General features: G+C 44.2%; 2 protein-coding genes across 4 annotated transcripts in view; one reads left to right on the forward strand and one right to left on the reverse strand.

The window, feature by feature from the left end:
* On the forward strand, positions 1 to 18264 carry vrk2 (VRK serine/threonine kinase 2). 3 transcript variants are annotated; one of them, XM_046336135.1, is made up of 15 exons: positions 1 to 25; positions 2126 to 2277; positions 2858 to 2913; positions 3224 to 3293; positions 4378 to 4465; positions 4650 to 4758; positions 5066 to 5158; positions 5348 to 5480; positions 11669 to 11789; positions 13246 to 13304; positions 13817 to 14016; positions 16234 to 16365; positions 16592 to 16762; positions 16876 to 17025; positions 17321 to 18264. In XM_046336135.1, exons 2-15 carry the CDS (start codon positions 2148 to 2150, stop codon positions 17747 to 17749), a joined length of 1941 nt encoding a protein of 646 aa, XP_046192091.1. In that variant the 5' UTR covers positions 1 to 25; positions 2126 to 2147; the 3' UTR covers positions 17750 to 18264. The 3 variants fall into 3 exon arrangements, with proteins under 3 accessions (XP_046192091.1, XP_046192092.1, XP_046192090.1); XM_046336136.1 differs by lacking the exon at positions 1 to 25 and adding an exon at positions 1074 to 1098; XM_046336134.1 differs by lacking the exon at positions 1 to 25 and adding an exon at positions 1573 to 1713.
* The window catches only part of fancl (FA complementation group L), a 13672-nt gene continuing 11881 nt past the window's right edge, over positions 17802 to 19592 (reverse strand). The window contains exons 12-15 of the mRNA XM_046336138.1: positions 19391 to 19472; positions 18782 to 18898; positions 18418 to 18489; positions 17802 to 17997 (exon numbers count right to left, since the gene is read on the reverse strand). Of these exons, the coding sequence (XP_046192094.1) occupies positions 17962 to 17997; positions 18418 to 18489; positions 18782 to 18898; positions 19391 to 19472 (307 nt within the window). The 3' untranslated portion in view covers positions 17802 to 17961. The remainder of the gene's footprint in view (positions 17998 to 18417; positions 18490 to 18781; positions 18899 to 19390; positions 19473 to 19592) is intronic.

The raw sequence follows: 19592 nt of genomic DNA on the forward strand, positions 1-19592 counted from the left end.
GCGTGAGAACCCTAACCCCATAAAGGTGTGTATCAATTTAACCTTTAATTCTTTGAAAATTGGTTCTCACTGATATGAAAGACAAGGTTCTTATGTTTACAAAACCATACCGCAAGCAATGCGTGTTACTGTTCAGACAGAGCTTCACGGCTCAATCTTTCCCAAACATCAGGCTACTGTTCCAGCCCACCCTTCTACAAAACTCTCCCCTACAAAAGACGCCTTTGTCCAATGACTTATGTGTAATGTAATGGAACGGAGTCATGATCAAGGGCTGGGTCACACTATTTTTGTACAAAGTTTCTGCGAGATTTTTACCTTTTGAGCCCTCCAAGAAAAGAAAAATATAGACTTGGATTCCTGGTGCCACGACTCCCTCCTTCCACTCCATCAGTGCCATCAATCAGAAAGACAGACAGTTCAAATTCTGATAGTTGTTTTAACTAATTGGTATTTTGACCAATCAGATTAACCCTGAAAAAGATCTTGGGGGGAAAAATAAATAAATAGCGGAGGTGGATAAAGATCGCGGCCCCTTAACCTTTGATCGTGATGACTCTCAGGCCCATTACACATAAATCATTGGACGAAGGCGTCATTCTTAGGGGGGAGTTTTAAGATCCCCAATGATCGGTCTGAACGTTACTATGCATCACTTGCAGTAAGGTTTTGGAAGCATTAGGACCTACTCTTTCATATCAGTGAGAAATCATCTTCAAAAAACAATATTTTTAATTAATACTCACCTTTTATAAGGTTATGGTTAGTGTTCCCAGATGGCCATATCACAGCGCGTGTTTATGGAAGACCGAAGCACCACCTGTGCTAATGAGCTATTTAGCATGATCTGAACACTTGTGCGTAATGGAAGGACGCCAGAAACTTGTCACTGCAACTGTGATAAAGACGGTTAAAACAGTGTATATTTTGATTGGTATAATTATTGTGTTATGACATGAAAGTTAAGGGCTTTATGTTTTTATAATCATATCGCAATTGACATTCGATTCGAGTTTAGATGGCATATTTGGCTGTTTTGGCAGCCAGTCAATCCACCTCTGAAAATAACATAAGATCCTTGGACCTTAAGGAGTGACGGTAGGCTCCTTAGCGTCACTCTTGGGCTAGCTGCCCCCATGCGCGTACCACAAATGCATCCTTTTACTAAATTCCCAATATATTGTACATTGCTTTCCATTACTCTTTTTTGTCTGGTCATTAAGAGGATATACATGATCCCAATTTCAGCTTCAAGATGCTGGGAGTTTGAAATACAGAAAAAGTAGTTTGTGCTGATTTATTAACACATTGAACCATATCCCAACCTGTAGTTTAAAAACTCAGTGGATAGTGCTAAAACATTGACGTCATATCTGCGTTCTGCCATCTTCATGCACGTTCGTAATTTGGCCGCCTGCCTACGTGTCTTTCTTACAAATATATCAATTAAATTGATACGACTCCCTGGCCTAATCTAAATGACATAGCGTTTCTGTTCTACACAGTTTTACCAGAACGTTCTGTAACGTTGTACTCCACTTAACGCATCCCAGGTCAGACGTTTTAAAGGTGACTGACAGCAGTGTGAACCTGTACGGCACATGCTGTGTCATCGTCCCGCCTCTAGATAGCATTCATTGGCGGTTGAATATCCAGATCTATCGCTTCCTAGATCTTTGAGACATTTCACGGAAAATTATCCAAACTCTGATGGTAATGTATCGCCAGATGTTTCATTTTTATAGTAGATTTCTAGTTGGGTATCTTGCTAAGAACAAGTTGACACTGAACTGTGCAATGCCACCGAGCCAAATGAATCGAATATATTGTTTTGCTAGCTAGCTAATTTAGTTATATGTAGGGAGAGCTAACTAGTTTATTCGATATATTCTGTTAGCTTGCTGTAGCTATCTACGTTAGCTAGCTAATATGCTGGCCAGTTTCCAGATTTAACTGACTTCCAGTTTTGTTTCTGGATTTATTACGGGACTATATAGCTTCTCTCTACTTTGCAAGCTAGCTGGGTGGCTGTAGTTGCATCTGTTGACCACATGTCAATAGTCGGTCTGTACCATAAGTTACTATTACCAGCCAACTAACTTGACTCTCTTTTACGCCCAAATAGGTTCCCATTGCTGGCTAGCCCCATGGCCCCTCCTAGGAAACGAGCATTGCCTGCACCCCTACCAGACGGGTTTACACTGATCGACACTGAGAAGAAGCAATGGAAACTGGGCAGAATTATTGGCCAAGGAGGTTTTGGATTGATCTACCTAGGTAAGTAACCAGACGAGTATGTCAATCTGTCAAGGTATCACAGATTCTCAAATAAACACACGCATCCCAATTTATTTTACCAGGAAACACAGATTTGGGTGTAAAGCATTACCAACAGCATAAAAACTGGAGTACATCTGATTGATGCCAAATTACTGTCATGTTTATCACGGTTTATTTATCTGTGTCCCTGTTTTTTTCTGTTTTTCTCTCTCACACACTCACACCCTCCTTTTTCCCCATCTCCTACCTTTCTCTCTCCCCTTTTTCTCTCTCACACACTCACACCCTCCTTTTTCCCCATCTCCTACCTTTCTCTCTCCCCTTTTTCTCTCTCACACACTCGCACCTTCCTTTTTCCCCATCTCCTACCTTTCTCTCTCCCCTTTTTCTCTCTCACACACTCACACCCTCCTTTTTCCCCATCTCCTACCTTTCTCTCTCCCCTTTTTCTCTCTCACACTCACACCCTCCCTTTTCCCCATCTCCTACCTTTCCTCTCCCCTTTTTCTCTCTCACATACTCGCACCCTCCTTTTTCCCCATCTCCTACCTTTCTCTCTCCCCTTTTTTTCCTTCAGCTTCACAGGACATGGAAATGCCTGTTGGGGAGGATTCTCATTTTGTGATTAAAGTGGTGAGTACAGGGATGGCTGTGTTGTGAGTCAGGGCATTTCTATCACTGTATACGCTTTGCCATTTGTTCAGAGAGAACTCCAGATGTGATCGACAGTTTGACTTAACCACAATAATTTGCTGTGAAACTCTCTCTGGCTTGCTCTCTGCTTACTGGGTTTTTCGTGGATATGGGAAGGTATAATAAGGAAGTGGCGTGTTAATATGCTTATAAATAAACCTATAATTGTACGGCAGTCACATGCAACGGTTCTCAGCATTTCCATTTCCACATTTACTCATATTTCACCCTCTTATTCCATTGTCTGCAGGAGTACCATGAGAATGGGCCTCTGTTTTCTGAGCTCAAGTTCTATCAGAGGGCAGCTAAACCTGAGAACAGTGAGTATCAACAAATTCAATCAGTCAACATCATGATGTAGCAGAAATATGACTAAGAGTTCATAACCTATGTCCAATATAGGCTACATACTGTGTGGTTACAACCAAACCTATTTTAGGCTACATCTTATTTGAGCGGCCAGGCCCAGTGCAGCGGGAGTGTACTTGGCTGATGAAGTGCCCAAGACTGCTGCCTGGTGTAATTAATAAGCCAAAGCAAACATGCACCTCAGTGGCAGTTAGCCCCTTCCCTGCTTGTTTGAGCTCTTAATTCATAGAGAGGGACCCAATCCCACATAATGATGCCTGCTCCTCTGCTGGGCCCCTGACCACCTGCCAGTCTGGTGGAGAGCCAGCCAGCACTCCAAGACAGGCTTCCTGTTCACCTTGTGCGTTTCTGTGTCTGTGATTTAGAAGTGCATGATTATTTCCTCTGTCTTTAAGTGGTCATATGTGTTTTTGTGAACAGTTCAGACAGTCCAACCTGAATCCACAGTCATTAAAACCACATCGCGTCCTAATTTGTTGCACCACTTTTTTTTAAGACCAAAGGCTTAGGTCCTCTAGGATCGTATCTTGGGCACTTGGCCATATTTGCTCAGCACCAGTTGTGCACCTGCTACCTTTCAGATGGAATGAAACAAAATGGCATGAAGGTAAATACTGAGAGCAACAAGTAATTCATAAAACAAAAATGCTAAAGAGCAAATATCTGTTTTTGCACTCTTACTGTGTCCATTATTTCTATAGAAAAACAATAGGTGCAATCGTTGCACTGGTGAAAATACGTTGTGGAAAGGGGCGGCAGGTAGCCTAGTGGTTAGAGCGTTGGGCCAGTTGCCGGAAGGTTGCTGGATCGAATCCCCGAGCTGACAAAGTAGAAACCGGTTGTTCTGTCCCAGGGTGCTGAAGGACCCCCCCCCCCGCACCTCTCACCTGATTGAGAGGTTGGGTTAAATGTGGAAGACAGGTTTCAGTTGAATACATTCCAGTTGGACAACTGATTAGGTATCTCCCTTTCCCTAAATATAGTATGTAAGATACCATTTTTGTCCCTTGTAATTCTGTCCTGCTGTTGCTTCAGTGCAGAGGTGGATGAGGAGCAAGACACTGGATTTTCTGGGCATCCCTGCATACTGGGGATCAGGACTGGCAGAACACAACGGAACCAGGTACTACTGGAGCCACTACACTGACTGGTGTAGTGATGGTCATGGTGAAGGCATTAATAATCCCTTGCTTTGTGGTTGAGAAGTGTTAGATGATTTTACCTCTTATCCTTGACCTTTGCCCTGTAACATGTACAGTTTTTATCCAGGTGACTCGATTAAGAACAAATTCTTATTTACAATCCAGGTACAGGTTCATGGTGATGGACCGCCTGGGCAGTGACCTGCAGAAGGTGTGTGAGAGAAACGGTGGCAAGCTGAAGAAGCACACAGTACTACAGCTAGGACGTGTCCTGGTGAGTCCCTCCCTCTGTTCAAATCAAATTGGATTCGTCACATGCGTCGAATACAGTGAAATGCTTACTTACAAGCCAACAATGAAGTTTTAAGAAAATACGAGTTAAGAAAATATTTACTAAATAAACTAAAGTAAACGTAAAATATAAATAAAACAATAATAAAACACATTACATTTACATTTAAGTCATTTAGCAGACGCTCTTATCCAGAGCGACTTACAAATTGGGCATTAATTAAAATAATATTAATAAAACATCCTCTTCCAAGATGGAATGTAAAGATTTCACCTTTGTCTTCCTACAGTTGGATGTGCTTGAGTATATCCATGACAACGAGTATGTCCATGCAGACATAAAGGCTGCCAACCTGATGCTTGGTCACACAGACCCTGACAAGGTTAGCGTTAGCACTGTCTCAGAACAGTAGGCATGTGTATTCAAGGCATTTCTTGTACTGTGTATAAAACATACGTAGAAGACCGTTACTAGCTATATTAACATTGAGCAATGTATATGTTAAGCTTTTTACTTGTAGGTGAGCTGACTGTTATCTACACATACTGTCTGTTTATTCCCTGTACTGCAGGTGTACCTGGCTGACTACGGCCTGTCCTACAGGTACAGCCCAGACGGCGTACACAAAGAGTACAAAAAGAACCCAAAAAAGGGACACAACGGAACCATAGAGTACACCAGCATAGATGCTCACAATGGAGTCGGTAAAGTGGGATTTCATTGATATGAACACTCATAGTTTCAGGTGGCAACAACTATTGTGTAGTGAAAGGGCAAGGTTTCTGGGTACACATACAATAATTGGTGGACAATAGCTCACTTGTCTTGACTGTGTGGCCAATGATCTCGTATTGATGTATACTAACTGCGTTACTGTATCTTTCAGTTGGCAGTGTACTTGTTTATCAATGCATAAAGTGAACCCCCCCCCCCCCCCCTTCGTTCCTTGCTATAAAACCGCCCTCAGTAGGGAACACATTAGCTGGCAAATTGCGTACATGGTCCTTTTTTATTGGACATTGATTCTCTCGGCCTCGTATTCCCCGACACAGACTCCATAAAAAAAATCCCCTAATTAGCTAAAGTCATAACCTGCATCGTGTATTCATCCCCCATTAATTAAGGCTTTGATGTTTGGTTAGAGTGGGACTGGCCACTGATAACCTCTGTTTGCTAAGAGCGGAGGACGGTGCCGAGTTCGATATGCTGAACGAGTGTGGCGAAGACTCCCTAATCGCCATGCAACTGTTTCAATCAATGCTGTCCATATGAAGGAAAACAGACAAGATGCTTAGTCAGCGTTATTGATAAAGGCAAACCCGTCAATTTTAATCTTTTATAGAGTGAAGAGGGTGGTGGGGGTTAACATGCTGAGCTTGTGTTTTTATGTTCGGTTCTCTGAATCAAGAGGTGTATGTTGGGCCCATGTAATTCACAGTTGCATACAAGCTAAAATGTGGCAGGCGGAACATGCTTCAACATGTTCCGAGTCGTTGATCTATGGCTGTGAATTTAATTTAACAAGTGGTTGGATAGGAATGACATTTAAATCACAGGACTGGTTTAAACACCGGTCTGTTCTTTTACAGACCTACATAGAAGTACACACACACTGTCATCTAGTGCAATTTGTTCTCATGTCACATACTGTATGTCGTTGCATATGGTCCTCATTCCAACTTTTTGGTCTTCACTTAACAGTAGACGCTCTTGTATAGGTGAATCATTCCTTTGCTTCTATAGCCCAGGGGTCATGAATCTTCTACAAACTAAAGTAGGTATAAGATGAAAATATACACTCACTGGCCAGTTTATTACATACACCCATCTACTGTCGGGTTGCCCCCCCCCCCATTTTGCCTCCAGAATAGCCTGAATTCTTCAATTGCAATTGCTGCAGATTGGATGGTGGTACAGCAAGTTCCATCCCTAAGATGTTCTATTGGGTTGAGATCTGGGGACTGTGCAGGCCACTCAAGTAAACTGAACTCGCTGTCCTGTTCCAGGCAATGTTTTTCCATTCCTCAGTTGTCCAGTGTTGGTGATTTGCGTGCCCACTGGAGCTGCTTAGCTGATTGGAGTGGAATCCAGTGTGGTCATTTGCTGCAATAGCCCATCCGTGACAAGAATCAACGAGTTGTGTGTCCCGAGATGCCATTCTGCTCACCGCTGTTGTACTGTGCCGTTATTTGTCTGTTTGGCCTGCCTGTTAACTTGCACGATTGCCGTTCTCCTTCAACCTCTCATCAACGAGCTGTTTTTGCACACTGGACTGGCAATGTAATGACGCCAACACACATGGCCGCTCTGCTTCTTTGCAGTATTTTGTTTTTGGGGTGTTATTTCTTACATTATTAGCCCAGAATGTTTTCGTGTTATTACATACAGCCGGAAATAACTTTTGGATATCAGAGCGGCGGTATCTCACCAGGAATAGGACTTTCCCGAATTGAATCCTTTGTTTGTACCCCCTGGGCAATCAAACTTATCCCAGAGGCTGCTCAATGTCGGCGCCGGCAGAGAAGAGGTATTTGGAGTGGACAGTCAATCCACCGCTTCCGAGTATTTTACTTTTGAATGTTCAGTCTTTGGATAATAAAGTAGATGAGCTCAGGGTGAGGATCTCCTTCCAGAAAGACATCAGGGACTGTAAACATACTGTTTCACAGAATCATGGCACTCTCGGGATATGCTGTCCCCGTCCATACAACCAACTCGGTTCTCAGTTCATGGCGCAGACAGGAATAAAGAACTCTCCGGAAAGAAGAAAGGTGTGGGTGTATGCTTCATGGTGTGATTGTGATAATATATAGAAACTTAAGTCCTTTTGTTCACCCGACCTAGAATATAATCAAATGCTGACCGTATTACCTCCCAAGAGAATTACCTTTGGTTATAGTCACAGCCCTCAAAAACTACACTGGACTTTATGCAAACTGGTAACCACATATTCTGAGGCCGCATTTATTGTAGCTGGGGATTTTAACAAAGCAAATTTGAGGCAAACGCTACCGTGGTTCTATCAACACATTGACTGTAGTACTTGCTTAGGGAAACACTAGATCACTGCTATTCACCTTTTTGAAATACCTATAATGCCCTCCCTTCGGTGACCTAGTTCATCAGGAAGTGTGTAGGGGATATTTTTCCTACCATGAATTAAACTTACCCAAAACAGAAACCGTGGATAGATGGCAGCATTCGCTCAACTGAAAGCGCGAATCCAGCACATTTAACCATGGCAAGGTGACTAGGAATATGGTCAAATGCAGTGCAGTTATTCCCTCTGTAAGTCAAACAGGCAGCATTTGTCAGTACAAAGTGGACAGACAAAGTATGTGGCAGGATCTACAGACAATCACAGATTACTGAGTAAGACATTTAAGCGTGTTAACCCTTGCAAAGCTGCCAGGCCGGACTGCATCACTAGCCACATCCTCAGAGCATGCGCAGACCAGCTGGCTGGAGTGTTTACAGACATATTCAATCTCTCTCTATCTCAGTCTGCTGTCCCCATTTGCTTCAAGATGTCCACTACTGTTCCTGTACCCAAGAAAGCAAAGGTATCTGAACTAAATGACTATCGCCCCATAGCACTCACTTCTGTCATCATGAAGTGCTTTGAGAGATGAGTCAAGGATCATATCACCTCCACCTTACCTGTCACCCTAGACCCACTTCAATTCGCTTACTACCCCAATAGGTCCACAGACGGAATTGCCTGCACACTGCCCTATCCGATCTGGACAAGAGGAATACCTATGCTGTTCATTGACTACAGCTCAGCATTCAACACCGTAGTACCCTCCAATCTCATCATTAAGCTTGAGGCCCTGGGTCTGAACCCCGCCCTGTGCAACTGGGTCCTGGACTTCCTGACGCCCCCCCCCCCCCCCCCAGGTAATGAAAGTAGGAAACACCTCCACTTAGCTGATCCTCAACACTTGGGCCCCACAATGATGCATGCTCAGCCCCCTCCTGTACTCCCTGTTCACCCTTGACTGTGGCCACGCACACCTCCAACTCAATCATAAAGTTTTCAGACAACACAACAGTCGTTTTCCTGATTCCCAACAATGATGAGACAGCCTACAGGGAGGAGGTGAGGGCCCTGGCAGAGTGGTGCCAGGAAAATAACATCTCCCTCAACGTCAACAAAACGAAGGAGCTGATGGTGGATTTCAGGAAACCGCAGAGGGAGCACGCCCATCCACAGTGACGGGACAGTAGTGGAGAAGGTGGAAAGCTTCAAGTTCCTCGGCCTACACATCACTGACACTGAAATGTTCCACCTACACAGACAGTGTGGGGGAGATGCAACATCCTGCCGGGCTGTATCACCGCCTGGTACACATCACAGATGCTGAAATGGTCCACCTACACAGACGGTGTATGGCAACTGCACAGCCCGCAACCGCAGAACTCTCCAGAGGGTGGTATGGTCTGCCCAACACATCACCGGGGGCACACTGCCTCCCTCAAGGCCGTCAGACTGTTAAATAGCCAGCTACATAACCCTGCACCTTAAAGGCTGCTGCCCTATATACATAGATATGAAATTACTGGCCACTTTAATAATGGAAAACTAGTCACTTTAATGTTTACATACTGCTTTATTCATATATGTGTATACTGTATTCTACTGTATTTAGTCAATGCCACTCCGACATTGATAGTCTTAATATTGATATTTTTCTTAATTCCATTCTTTTTAGATTTGTGTATTGTTGTTAATTGTTAGATGCTACTGCACTGTTGGCGCTAGGAACACAAGCATTTTGCTACACCCGCAATAAACAAATGCTAAATATGTGAATGTGACCAATATATTGGATGGATGTTTGTTTGTCGTACCAGTCTCTGTAAACCATAGACACTGTCTCGCCGTATCTGAGATACTTGATCCGGCACACCTTGCACCAAAGATCGTAACCCGCTCAGTTGCTTGGGTCACTCGGTTTGCCCACTCTAACATTCAACCCAACAGTAACTGAATGCCTCGATGCCTGTGCGTGCTTTATATAGCAAGCCACGGCCACGTGACTCACTGTCTGTAGGAGCGATCCAATTTTTGTTGTTGTAAAACTGTCTGGTATGTGTTTATGCTTCTAATCATCAGTCCTTTGATGTAATAACTTCTGTTAGGCCTACAGTACTCTACTATTGGAATGAGTCAATCAGGTAACGTTTCCCTTTTTGTCTACAGTTGATAAACAAACCAGAATGATATTCCAGGTGGCTAAATATGATGGCTGGTCTTACTTGACCTCCACGTTGTAAGTTCCTTTGGGTCAAATGGAAATCGAGATGCAAGCAGATTGACGAGCTACAAGACTACTTTTTGCTCAAGATCCCACACTCCCATCTTATCATCACCCTCGCTGGGTAGATGTTGCCATGACAAGGGTGGAGATAGAACAGAGTGAGGCATCACTGAACTCTGAGCTAATTATCACCTATTGGAGCAGGATGCTTTGGAACACGGAGATTCCGAAAGAGCGTGTTAAGAGTGAAAATCTGAATATCAATAGGAGAGAAACATGTGTGCCTACGCATGCGTGTGCCTGAATGCGTGTGCGTACACGCAAGCATATGCATGAATGTGTGGGTGCATTAGAGAGAGCTGTATGTGTGTGTGCTGCCTTCTCATTAGGGAAAGATTCATAAATACATGACCAAACAGCAAAGGAAAAGCTATTGTGAACAGGGACAATATGGTCAAAGCACGCCACTGGTGCTTAACGTAGTTGTTGATCTTTTTAATTGTTAATCTATTTTGTGGCTGTGGGAGTTGGCGTAGTTTTTAAGTGCTGATGTCACTTGTGTTTTTCATCTTTATTCCCTCTTATCTGCCTCTCAGTATCAATGAGGCTTTATATAATTGTTTACAACAATGGCTTAATTAGAAGTGGCAGCAACAAATATACTGTAATGCTGACCTATACACTTAAGTACTTTACACCTTCCACTCTTGCGATAATTGATTCAGTAAATTACTTCAACATTTTTGTGATTAAGCCGCTTGTTTAAGGCAACAACCGAGGCAGACACAGTGGCAACCCACATTTAACTACAACCAACCAACCAACCCCTGTTGTCCGTCTCTAGGCTAGCCAGTAGTGCTGTCCTGTTGGGTGCCGCTGCCTGGCAGCCACTGTGGCAGCAGCCTATTTAATTGGGAACACTGTCTGGGATCAATGCTAGCCATGGATCTGGCTCGAGATTTCTCCTTCTGACGAAGCTAGTCAGTCGATGGGTAATTTCTCCGGAGATGCACGGCCGTTACAGTATTGAGCTTCTAAAACTCCTCGGGCTCGACCCCTCACATGCACTCAATCCAGACGTATTGATGAACTCCCCACAGTTTTTCATAAAGACACTTTCTCAGTGCAGGGTTTGTTCACTTGTATTAAAACTAGGTGTAAGGCATTGTTTACGAGGCAAGTCTAGAGGTTAATGTCTAGCCATCATCAGTATTTAGTATTTAGATATCTCCCCAGTGCACAGCACCCTGTCGACTTCTGTAACCTGTGGTATTGATTTGGGCATAGATATGTGGTTTACTGCCTTAGGGGGTGTTTGAGCAATCGAGTGTGTGTGTGTTTAGGTTGTGCAGCGGGCTTCTGAATCATGTCAGAGGCCACAAGGATCCAGTTTCCTGGAACAGGCCAGAGAAGAAGGAAAACTGACATAAAATGTTGGCCCTCTCCTCAAAGCCCTGTCTGTCTGCAGAGCACAGGAAAAGTTGAAAGACTAACACTCCCTTCATAATTGTCATCCTCCTTACCCTCTCTTTGCATACTGTTTTACCTCTGAACACAGCCCCTTAAACAAAGCTGTTTCTATCCTCCCAAACCAGGTTCTGATCATCTTCTTCTCTGTCTCTGTGTAGCTCCATCGAGACGTGGAGACCTGGAGGTGTTGGGCTTCTGTCTGCTCCACTGGCTGTGTGGGGCGCTGCCCTGGGACTCTGTGCTCAAGAACCCTATACAGGTCCAAGAGGCCAAGACCAGGTAAAGACCACCCTCTCTCTGGATCCCTCTCAATCTTCCTATTGATCCTTAGTGTTAAATCCCCATCAAAATCCGTCAGTTTTAAGCTAGAGGGATGTTGTTTTTTGCATGGACCGCGTCTCAATTCACCACACCCACCTAGAATATGTCGGTGGCCGAGCTACAGTGGTGTTTGTCACGTGACTTGTCTGAAGGTAACCTGGTACCAGTTAAAAAATAAAATATGGAGGTAGTTTTGTGTTGAAAATAAGGGGTTAAATGTGTCAAAATATATATTTCCTGAGCTTTGTTATACACCTGTCCACATACTTGTGTGTGTGTGTATATAGAGTATCAAAATCGAGCACACCGCCATGCAATCTCCATAGACAAAACTGAATGGCCTTACTGAAGAGCTCAGTGACTTTCAACGTGGCACCGTCATAGGATGCCACCTTTTTTTATAACAAGTCAGTTTGTAAAATGTCTGCCGTGGTCAACTGTAAGTGCAGTTCTTGTGAAGTAGAAATGTCTAGGAGCAACAACGGCTCAGCCGTGAAGTGGTATGCCACACAAGCTCACAGAACGGGGCCGCCGAGTGCTGAAGCGCATAGCACGTAGAAATTATGTCCCCGGTTCCAACACTCACTACCGAATTTCAAACTGCCTCTGGAAGCAACGTCAGCACAAGAACTGTTCATCGGGAGCTTCGTGAAATGGATTTTCACAGCCTAAGCCTAAGATGACCATGTGTAATGCTAAGTGTCGGCCGGAGTGGTGTAAAGCCTGCCCCCCATTGGACTCTGGAGCAGTGGAAACGCGTTCTCTGGACTGATGAATCACCCTTCGCCGTCTGGGGGACGTATCTGGGTTTGGCAGATGCCAGGAGAATGTTACCTGCCCAAATGCATAGTGCCAACTGGAGGAATAATGATCTGGGGCTGTTTTTCAATGTTTGGGCTAAGCCCCTTAGTTCCATTGAAGGGAAATCTTAACACTACAGCAAACCATGACATTCTCCACGATTCTGGGTTTCCAACTTTGTGGCAACAGTTTGGGGAAGGACATTTTCTGTTTCAGCATGACGATGTCCCTGTGCACAAAGCAAGGTCCATACAGAAATGGTTTGTCGAGATCGGTGTGGAAGAACTTAACTGGCCAACATCTGTGCCCGACCTCACTAATGCTCTTGTGGCTGAATGGAAGCAAGTCCCCGCAGCAATGTTCCAACATCTAGTGAAAAGCCTTCCCAGAGGAGTGGAGGCTGTTATAGCAGCAAAGGGGGGACCAACTCCATGTTAATGCCCATGATTTTGGAATGAGATGTTCGAACCTGTGTCCACATTAATTGACAAAGTATATCTCTCGGATATAGGACAGACCCTTCAAAACTTTGTCCTTACAGTATGTCTGTTGTCTTTAAGTTAAACCCTTGTTTCTCTTTCCCCCTCTATTTCATGCCTGTTTCTATTTTCAGACTCATAGGTAATCTACCTGGTTCGGTGCAGGAGCTGTCGGTGGGTGGAGCTTGCACAGGTGAGTGAGAGGGCCTCCGTACCAGTCAGTACTTGTCCAGTAGTCAGAGTCACCACTTTGTCCCAGAAGGGAATGAAACATTTTTAGGAGGGTTTTTTGAAATATGTTCCCACAACTCCATTATCCATCCCAGAGAGATGTCTTAAACTCTATTGTTGTTATCTCTGGTACTGTAAACAGAGGTCACGTCTCTGAGGTTATGGCTATGTGATTTATGGTGATGACTGACTGGGATGATTCTCTACACCTCCTCTAGAGGCAGGGCCGGGCTGGTCGCCACAGATAAGGCCCAGGACATGCATCAACCCTATTGTATATGAGTGTGATACACACTCAACCACAGTGTGTGTGGGTACACTAGGTAGCTGGACATGTTAGTTGCAGTAAGGGGTGACGGTTTCTGTGTACTGAAACACGCAGATCACACGGCACATAGCCAGTGTTAAAACATCACAGATACGTCGGAGTGGGACTATTGCACATTCTCTCTTTTGTCCCTCTTCCTCTCCCAGATGAGTTGGCCAGTTTCCTGCTCAGTGTCAAAGCTCTGGAGTATGAGGAACGTCCGGACTACCAGAGGCTGAGAGAGCTGCTGTCTGAGGCGGGACTGAGAGCGAGCGGAGGCCAGGGAAGGCTGGACCTGTCTGTGCCACGAGGAGCAATGTCAGGGGGTTCCTCCACCAGAGGGTCTGATTGGCCAGACAGGGGCAAGGTGAGAGCACCTGAGAGATTACCTTGCTCAGAAAACTGCCTATAGGGGAACCCTAATGTACACCTATTAATCAATCGCACACATCCAGATCTACTCACAAATGTAGGCTAAATAGGCTCTTCTGGGAAAGCTTTCCACTAGATGAAGGAACATTTCTGCGGGGACTTGCTTCCATTCAGCCACGAGCATTAGTAGGTCGGGCACTGATGTTGGGCAATTAGGCTTGGCTCACAGTCAGCGTTCCAATTCATCCTAAAGGTGTTTGATGGGGTTGAGGTCAGGGCTCTGTGGAGGCCAGTCAAGTTCTTCCACACCAATCTCAACAAACTTTTTCTGTATGGACCTCGCTTTGTGCATGGGGACATTTCCATGCAGAAACAGGTAAGGGCCTTCTCCAAACTGTTGTCACAATGTTGGGAGCACAGAATCGTCTAGAATGTCATTGTATGCTGTAGCATTAAGATTTCTCCTCACTGGAACTAAGGGGCCTAGCCCAAACCTTGAAAAACAGCACCAGACTATTATTGCTCATCCACCAAACTTTACAGTTGCCACTGCATTCGGGCAGGTAGCGTTCTCCTGGCATCTACCAATCCCAGATTCGTCCGTCAGACTGCCAGATAGTGAAACGTGATTCATCACTCCAGAGAACGCGTTTCCACTACTCCAGAATCCAATTTACACCACTAGCCGACACTTGGCATTGCGCGTGGTGATCTCAGGCTTGTGTGTGGATGCTTGGCCATGGAGACCCATTTCATGAAGCTCCCGAGAAAAAGGTCTTGTGCTGACGTTGCTTTCAGAGGTGGTTTGGAACTCTGTAGTGAGTGTTGCAACCAAGGGCAGCCGATTCTTACGTGATACGTGCTTCAGCACTCAGTGGTCCCCATTCTGTTGGCTTGTGTGGCCTACCACTTCACAGCTGAGCCATTGTTGTTCCTAGACGTTGCCACTTTGCTCGATTTTTATACAGCTGTCAGCAATGTGTGTGGCTCAAATAGTTGCATCCAGTAATTTGAAGGGATGTCATAATTCTGTGTGTCATGCTGTTTTAATGAGCTTCTTGATATGCCACACCTGTCAGGATGGATTGTCTTGGCAAATGAGAAAGCCTCACTAACCGGAATGTAAACAATTGAGAGAAATAAGTCGTGTGTGTGTGTGTGGAACATTTCATTTCAGATCATGAAACATGGGACCAACATGTTGTTGATATTTTTGTTCAGTATCTAATATAGCTGGATAGGGTAAAGTGCAGGTCAGGGGAGTGTAATGGAGACCAGATGGCTAGACTCACTTAATGTTCATTGTTTATACTCTGATTTATAACCCTCTGGGAGAGGACGGTGTCTGTGTGGGTCTGTCGGGAGCCCCAGTGCAGTGTGGGAGATCTACACACTGACAGCCTCAGCCACAAATCCAGGTCTTTATTTACAACACACATACACTCCAGAAAGTATTTCTCATCAAATATGTGCATTTCAATTGGACTGTACCAAATATGTCATCTCTCTGGCTCTTTGCATAGCGGTGTAGAGGTGAATCACATTTTCTTCTCTAAATGCCTGGCGGGGATCTTGACCGTAGTAAAGGGGGTCAACTTGCCCCTGACCCCCACGGAGGCACACCTCGTCCCCCTCAAGAGGCGGTGATTTTCTGGAATTTACCGGAATCACTTGAGCCTCCAATGGTGACTAACTTGACCCGCAGATGGCCAAAACAGCCCAATTTGAGGCGATTGATGACACACACTTTACACACACTTTACAGGGGCAGAGGATCAGCAGCCATAATTGTTCTAATTTTCTCTAATTTCCATGCTGAACTGCTGGGCAGTTGGATCTGTAATCAAATAGAAGTCAATTTTTGGAGGTTTGGAAAGTGAGTGTAAATGTCAGTCGAATTAATAGGGGTCATGGAAAGGCTGCTTTCAGTGTCTGTCCTACTCCTCTATTGTTATTTACTCCTTTTTCCTCCCCGATTTCATGATATCCAATAGGTAGTTAGTCGTTGTCCTGTATGAACTCCCGTGTTATTATTTATCTTCATCATTCAAAGACAAATGAATAATTCAGTGAACAATGCTTAGTCTTCAACACAGTAGGTGGCCTTCTCCTGGTCAATGGAGAATCAAGCAAGTTTCGACTATCAGAAACAGTTGCATGCTAGCCTCTTACTAAGCCCCTCACCCTCTCTTCCTGTATCCTTTCCCCACAGAAAGCAGGCCGAGGTAGAGGCTCATCCAAACTAAAGCCCGTAGTTGTGGTGGATGAGGAGAGTGATGAAGAGGATGAGAAGATGGAGTTGGATGAAGCGAGGCCCAAACCTGTACCACCCAAGGGCGTAAAGGTGTTGGCTATAAACGGGATTTACTAAACTTTACTACTGAGCTGTTTGCAACTGGTTTTAGTACAATATGACCCAAAAATAAATGTATTGGAATGTACAGTAGTGGACACGCATGGAGAAATGCCCTTTTATTCTGAAGTGTTGACAACAGGAGTAAAAGTATGTTTTAATTCAGTTGTTCGTTTGCGTTACATGAAATAATTATTCCGGTGTCCTTTCCTCACAGAAAGCGAGCAGGGCTAAACCTGCAACTAGAGGGGCCTCCAAACCAAAGCCTATATATGTGGAGGATGACAGTGATGAAGAAAAAATGGAGATTGAAGATCGGAGACCCAAGCCTGTACCATCTCGCTACATTAGGGGACCACCAGTATCCAACCCCCAGTCAGAACATGGGGTAAGGTGTTAGTGAATTCACAAGCAGGAAATGTCCAGGAGTATGTTGTCATAAACTAGTGCATGCTAGCTTCACGTGAAATCTCAATCCGGTCTTGTATCTTTTCCCCACAGAAAGCAGGACGAGCTAGAGGGTCGTCCAAACCAAAGTCTGTATATGCGGAGGATGACGAGAGTGAGGAAGAGGAGATGGAGAGACCCAGACCTGTGCAGTCTCAATACATCAGAGGACCACCCAAATCCAAGCCCCAGCCAGAACAGGCGGTGAGGCCAAGGCACTAAGTCCTGCAATATTGACAGGATTCACAGCATTTTACTAGAATGTTGTCCAACTGGTTTTTACAAGAATGGACAAAATGACCAGCTACTTTACATTGACGCCCAACTGATAATGAAATACGTTTTATCAGAGCAAGTTCAAACTCAAAATAAATCACTTTTTAAAATTGTGATTATAATTTTTTTTATTGCCTTTGTTGTAATTTCACATTAACGGCTGTTACAAAAGTTCAGGTCAATGGAAGAAACCCAAGCAAATGTGTGAATTATCCCCTAACAGAAAACATCAACACAAACCAAACGTCGCGTCAGGAAAACAGTTGCTGATGACGGCATTGCTGTGACATCAAGACCACAAGTCAACCATAGACTGTTCCAACCCAGAGAAAGTACAACCCCTACAAAAAGCAAATTGGGTCAAACACATGATGACCAGTGGGAGGACCACAGTCGGACACATTGGGAAAAACATCTGTACAAAGACGATGGTTCAGAAATCTTCAACCATGACCACCGGTGTGGGGGTAAGAGTAATAAGCACCCAGAATCTGGTGAGTGGGAGGAATACAGCCACAAAGACCACAGCCAGAGAGCAGAGCCTTCTCCCAAACAGAAGAGTGGCTGTAATGTCACACTGTACTGTAGTGCCTTGGTGGTCTTATTCCTGTCCCTGGCCTTTCTATTCACTCTAGCTGACAGTCCTGAATGATGACTTGGTGCTGTTTCCCTGCAACTCTTTTTGTTGTTTCCTATTCATTATGCCTATTTTAGGTTTGCATCATCCCCAACTCTTACTCCAGTTCTCTGTAGTTTAATGACGTGAGTGAGACGATATACATTAGATGAGATGTATTATGGATTTGCTGAGGCTCATGTTAATTATTAAACCATACAGCTCTATGCCCAGGCTTCAGTCAGCTCTCAGGGTTTCTGGGTGGACATCTTCACTGTGATGGGCTGTAAACAACAAAAGTAAAAATGTAATTTAACATGGACTACATTGTTATTTGCAAATGTCAAAACAGGCTCGCTGTATCAATTACTAAAAAAAATGGATTTATTGTGATTTGCATTGTTATTTGATTTGCAACTGTACCTCGGGATTTTCTAGTCTTACAGTGTGATTTATATGCGTGACTGTTTAATATGTATAAACTGTATAATATACTAACCAAGGACATGGTACCTCCACACTACTAAATGTGATCTGCTATATTCAATGTACTTATTGTGCATGAACAGCGCTCTATATTACCTTTTTTGAAACTTTATGAATGACACATTATATGAAGAGTATATAAGGTATGTTATATTACTTTTTTATGAAGGACATTGACTGTAAAGTGAGTCTTAATGCCATATGGCGGCTTGAAATACCTTGCTGCAGTAGGGACACTCTCCAAACACTATGTTGAAGCTCTGGCGACTGGAAGGTAGTCCACGCAACCACTGGAGAGAAACCGAACAGGAACTAGTCAAACTAAAACTAGTCTAACTAACAGGAACTAGTCAAATTGTAGTTGACCAATTCCTTGTGCCTGTAGTGGCAAGATTAGAGAAATGCAAAGAAGCCAAACACCTGAAATGAATTTGATGGTTTAAAAAAACATTCACATCCCATTTTGTATGAATTTATAACAAAATATTTTAAATTCATGCATGTCTTATCCTGGATAGTGTGTAGTGTTTTGTAAAACAGACATGCCTGATTGGGTAGGATAGTTGTGTGCGTGTCCCTTACCTCGTACAGACAGGCCTGGTGGAAGGGTTGGCCGCAGCGAGGGTCGTTGCACACCTGATCAGGAATGGCTGACTCCAGACGGTAGGCGTAACAGATCCCACACTCCGCACTGAAACTCTACAGGAGACATTCTTAGTAGCTCTCCTCCTGTCTATCCCCTCTCTATCAGTGTCCCCCTTCCCTCTCTCTGTTTGCATATTTCTTTTCATGTAACGAGAAGCCCTTTTTCTCTCCAAGCGATCCATTAAAAAGAGGATGGCAGGTACAATTTCAACATCTGGTAAAGTAAACTTTGCTCTTCGGAATGTTAATGATGCTGAGGCATTAATCACCGTGGCGACAGTGGATAAACACGGCGCCCTTTCAACCCATCCGGCGGCAAAAAAGAGATAAATGGGGGTGTGATTAAAGCGATCTCGATAGTGCCGAGGATTCTGCCATCTTTGTTATTCTAATGATCTTATCTGTAAACAACCCAATTAAAGGGGATGCACACCCACCTCCAGCAAACAAAAAAGACCAGAAATAAAAATATATTTCTATACACACGATTCCTCGGCAGAGGTAATTGTGAGGGCTTGGTGTTTGAAACAGGGAAATGCAACGTACAGATTTTTCGTGGGTGGCAGGTGATGGGAATTCTATCTCCAAAACATCCCGGAGGTTTTGCAAGATGCTGCAGTCCGGGTTCCTGAAAGACACAAAACAGCTCCTTCACACACTAATTAAACACATGCAAATGAGGGCGAGACGGAGGGAAGAAAAGTTTGCAATTATGACCAATATGTCTTTCTCTCCCAGCTAGGAAATG

The sequence above is a fragment of the Oncorhynchus gorbuscha genome, unplaced genomic scaffold (assembly GCF_021184085.1).
Source record: "Oncorhynchus gorbuscha isolate QuinsamMale2020 ecotype Even-year unplaced genomic scaffold, OgorEven_v1.0 Un_scaffold_942, whole genome shotgun sequence".
NCBI classification, from domain to species: domain Eukaryota; kingdom Metazoa; phylum Chordata; class Actinopteri; order Salmoniformes; family Salmonidae; genus Oncorhynchus; species Oncorhynchus gorbuscha.

What these genes read in the sequence shown, in the direction of transcription:
- vrk2 (XM_046336135.1), top strand. Translation starts at nt 2,148, where the DNA reads ATGGCCCCTCCTAGGAAACGAGCATTGCCTGCACCCCTACCAGACGGG. An exon ending in AGATGCTCACAATGGAGTCG is followed by an intron (nt 5,481 to 11,668) that starts GTAAAGTGGGAT and finishes GTCTCTGTGTAG; the next exon opens with CTCCATCGAGACGTGGAGAC. An exon ending in GTCCAAGAGGCCAAGACCAG is followed by an intron (nt 11,790 to 13,245) that starts GTAAAGACCACC and finishes TTCTATTTTCAG; the next exon opens with ACTCATAGGTAATCTACCTG.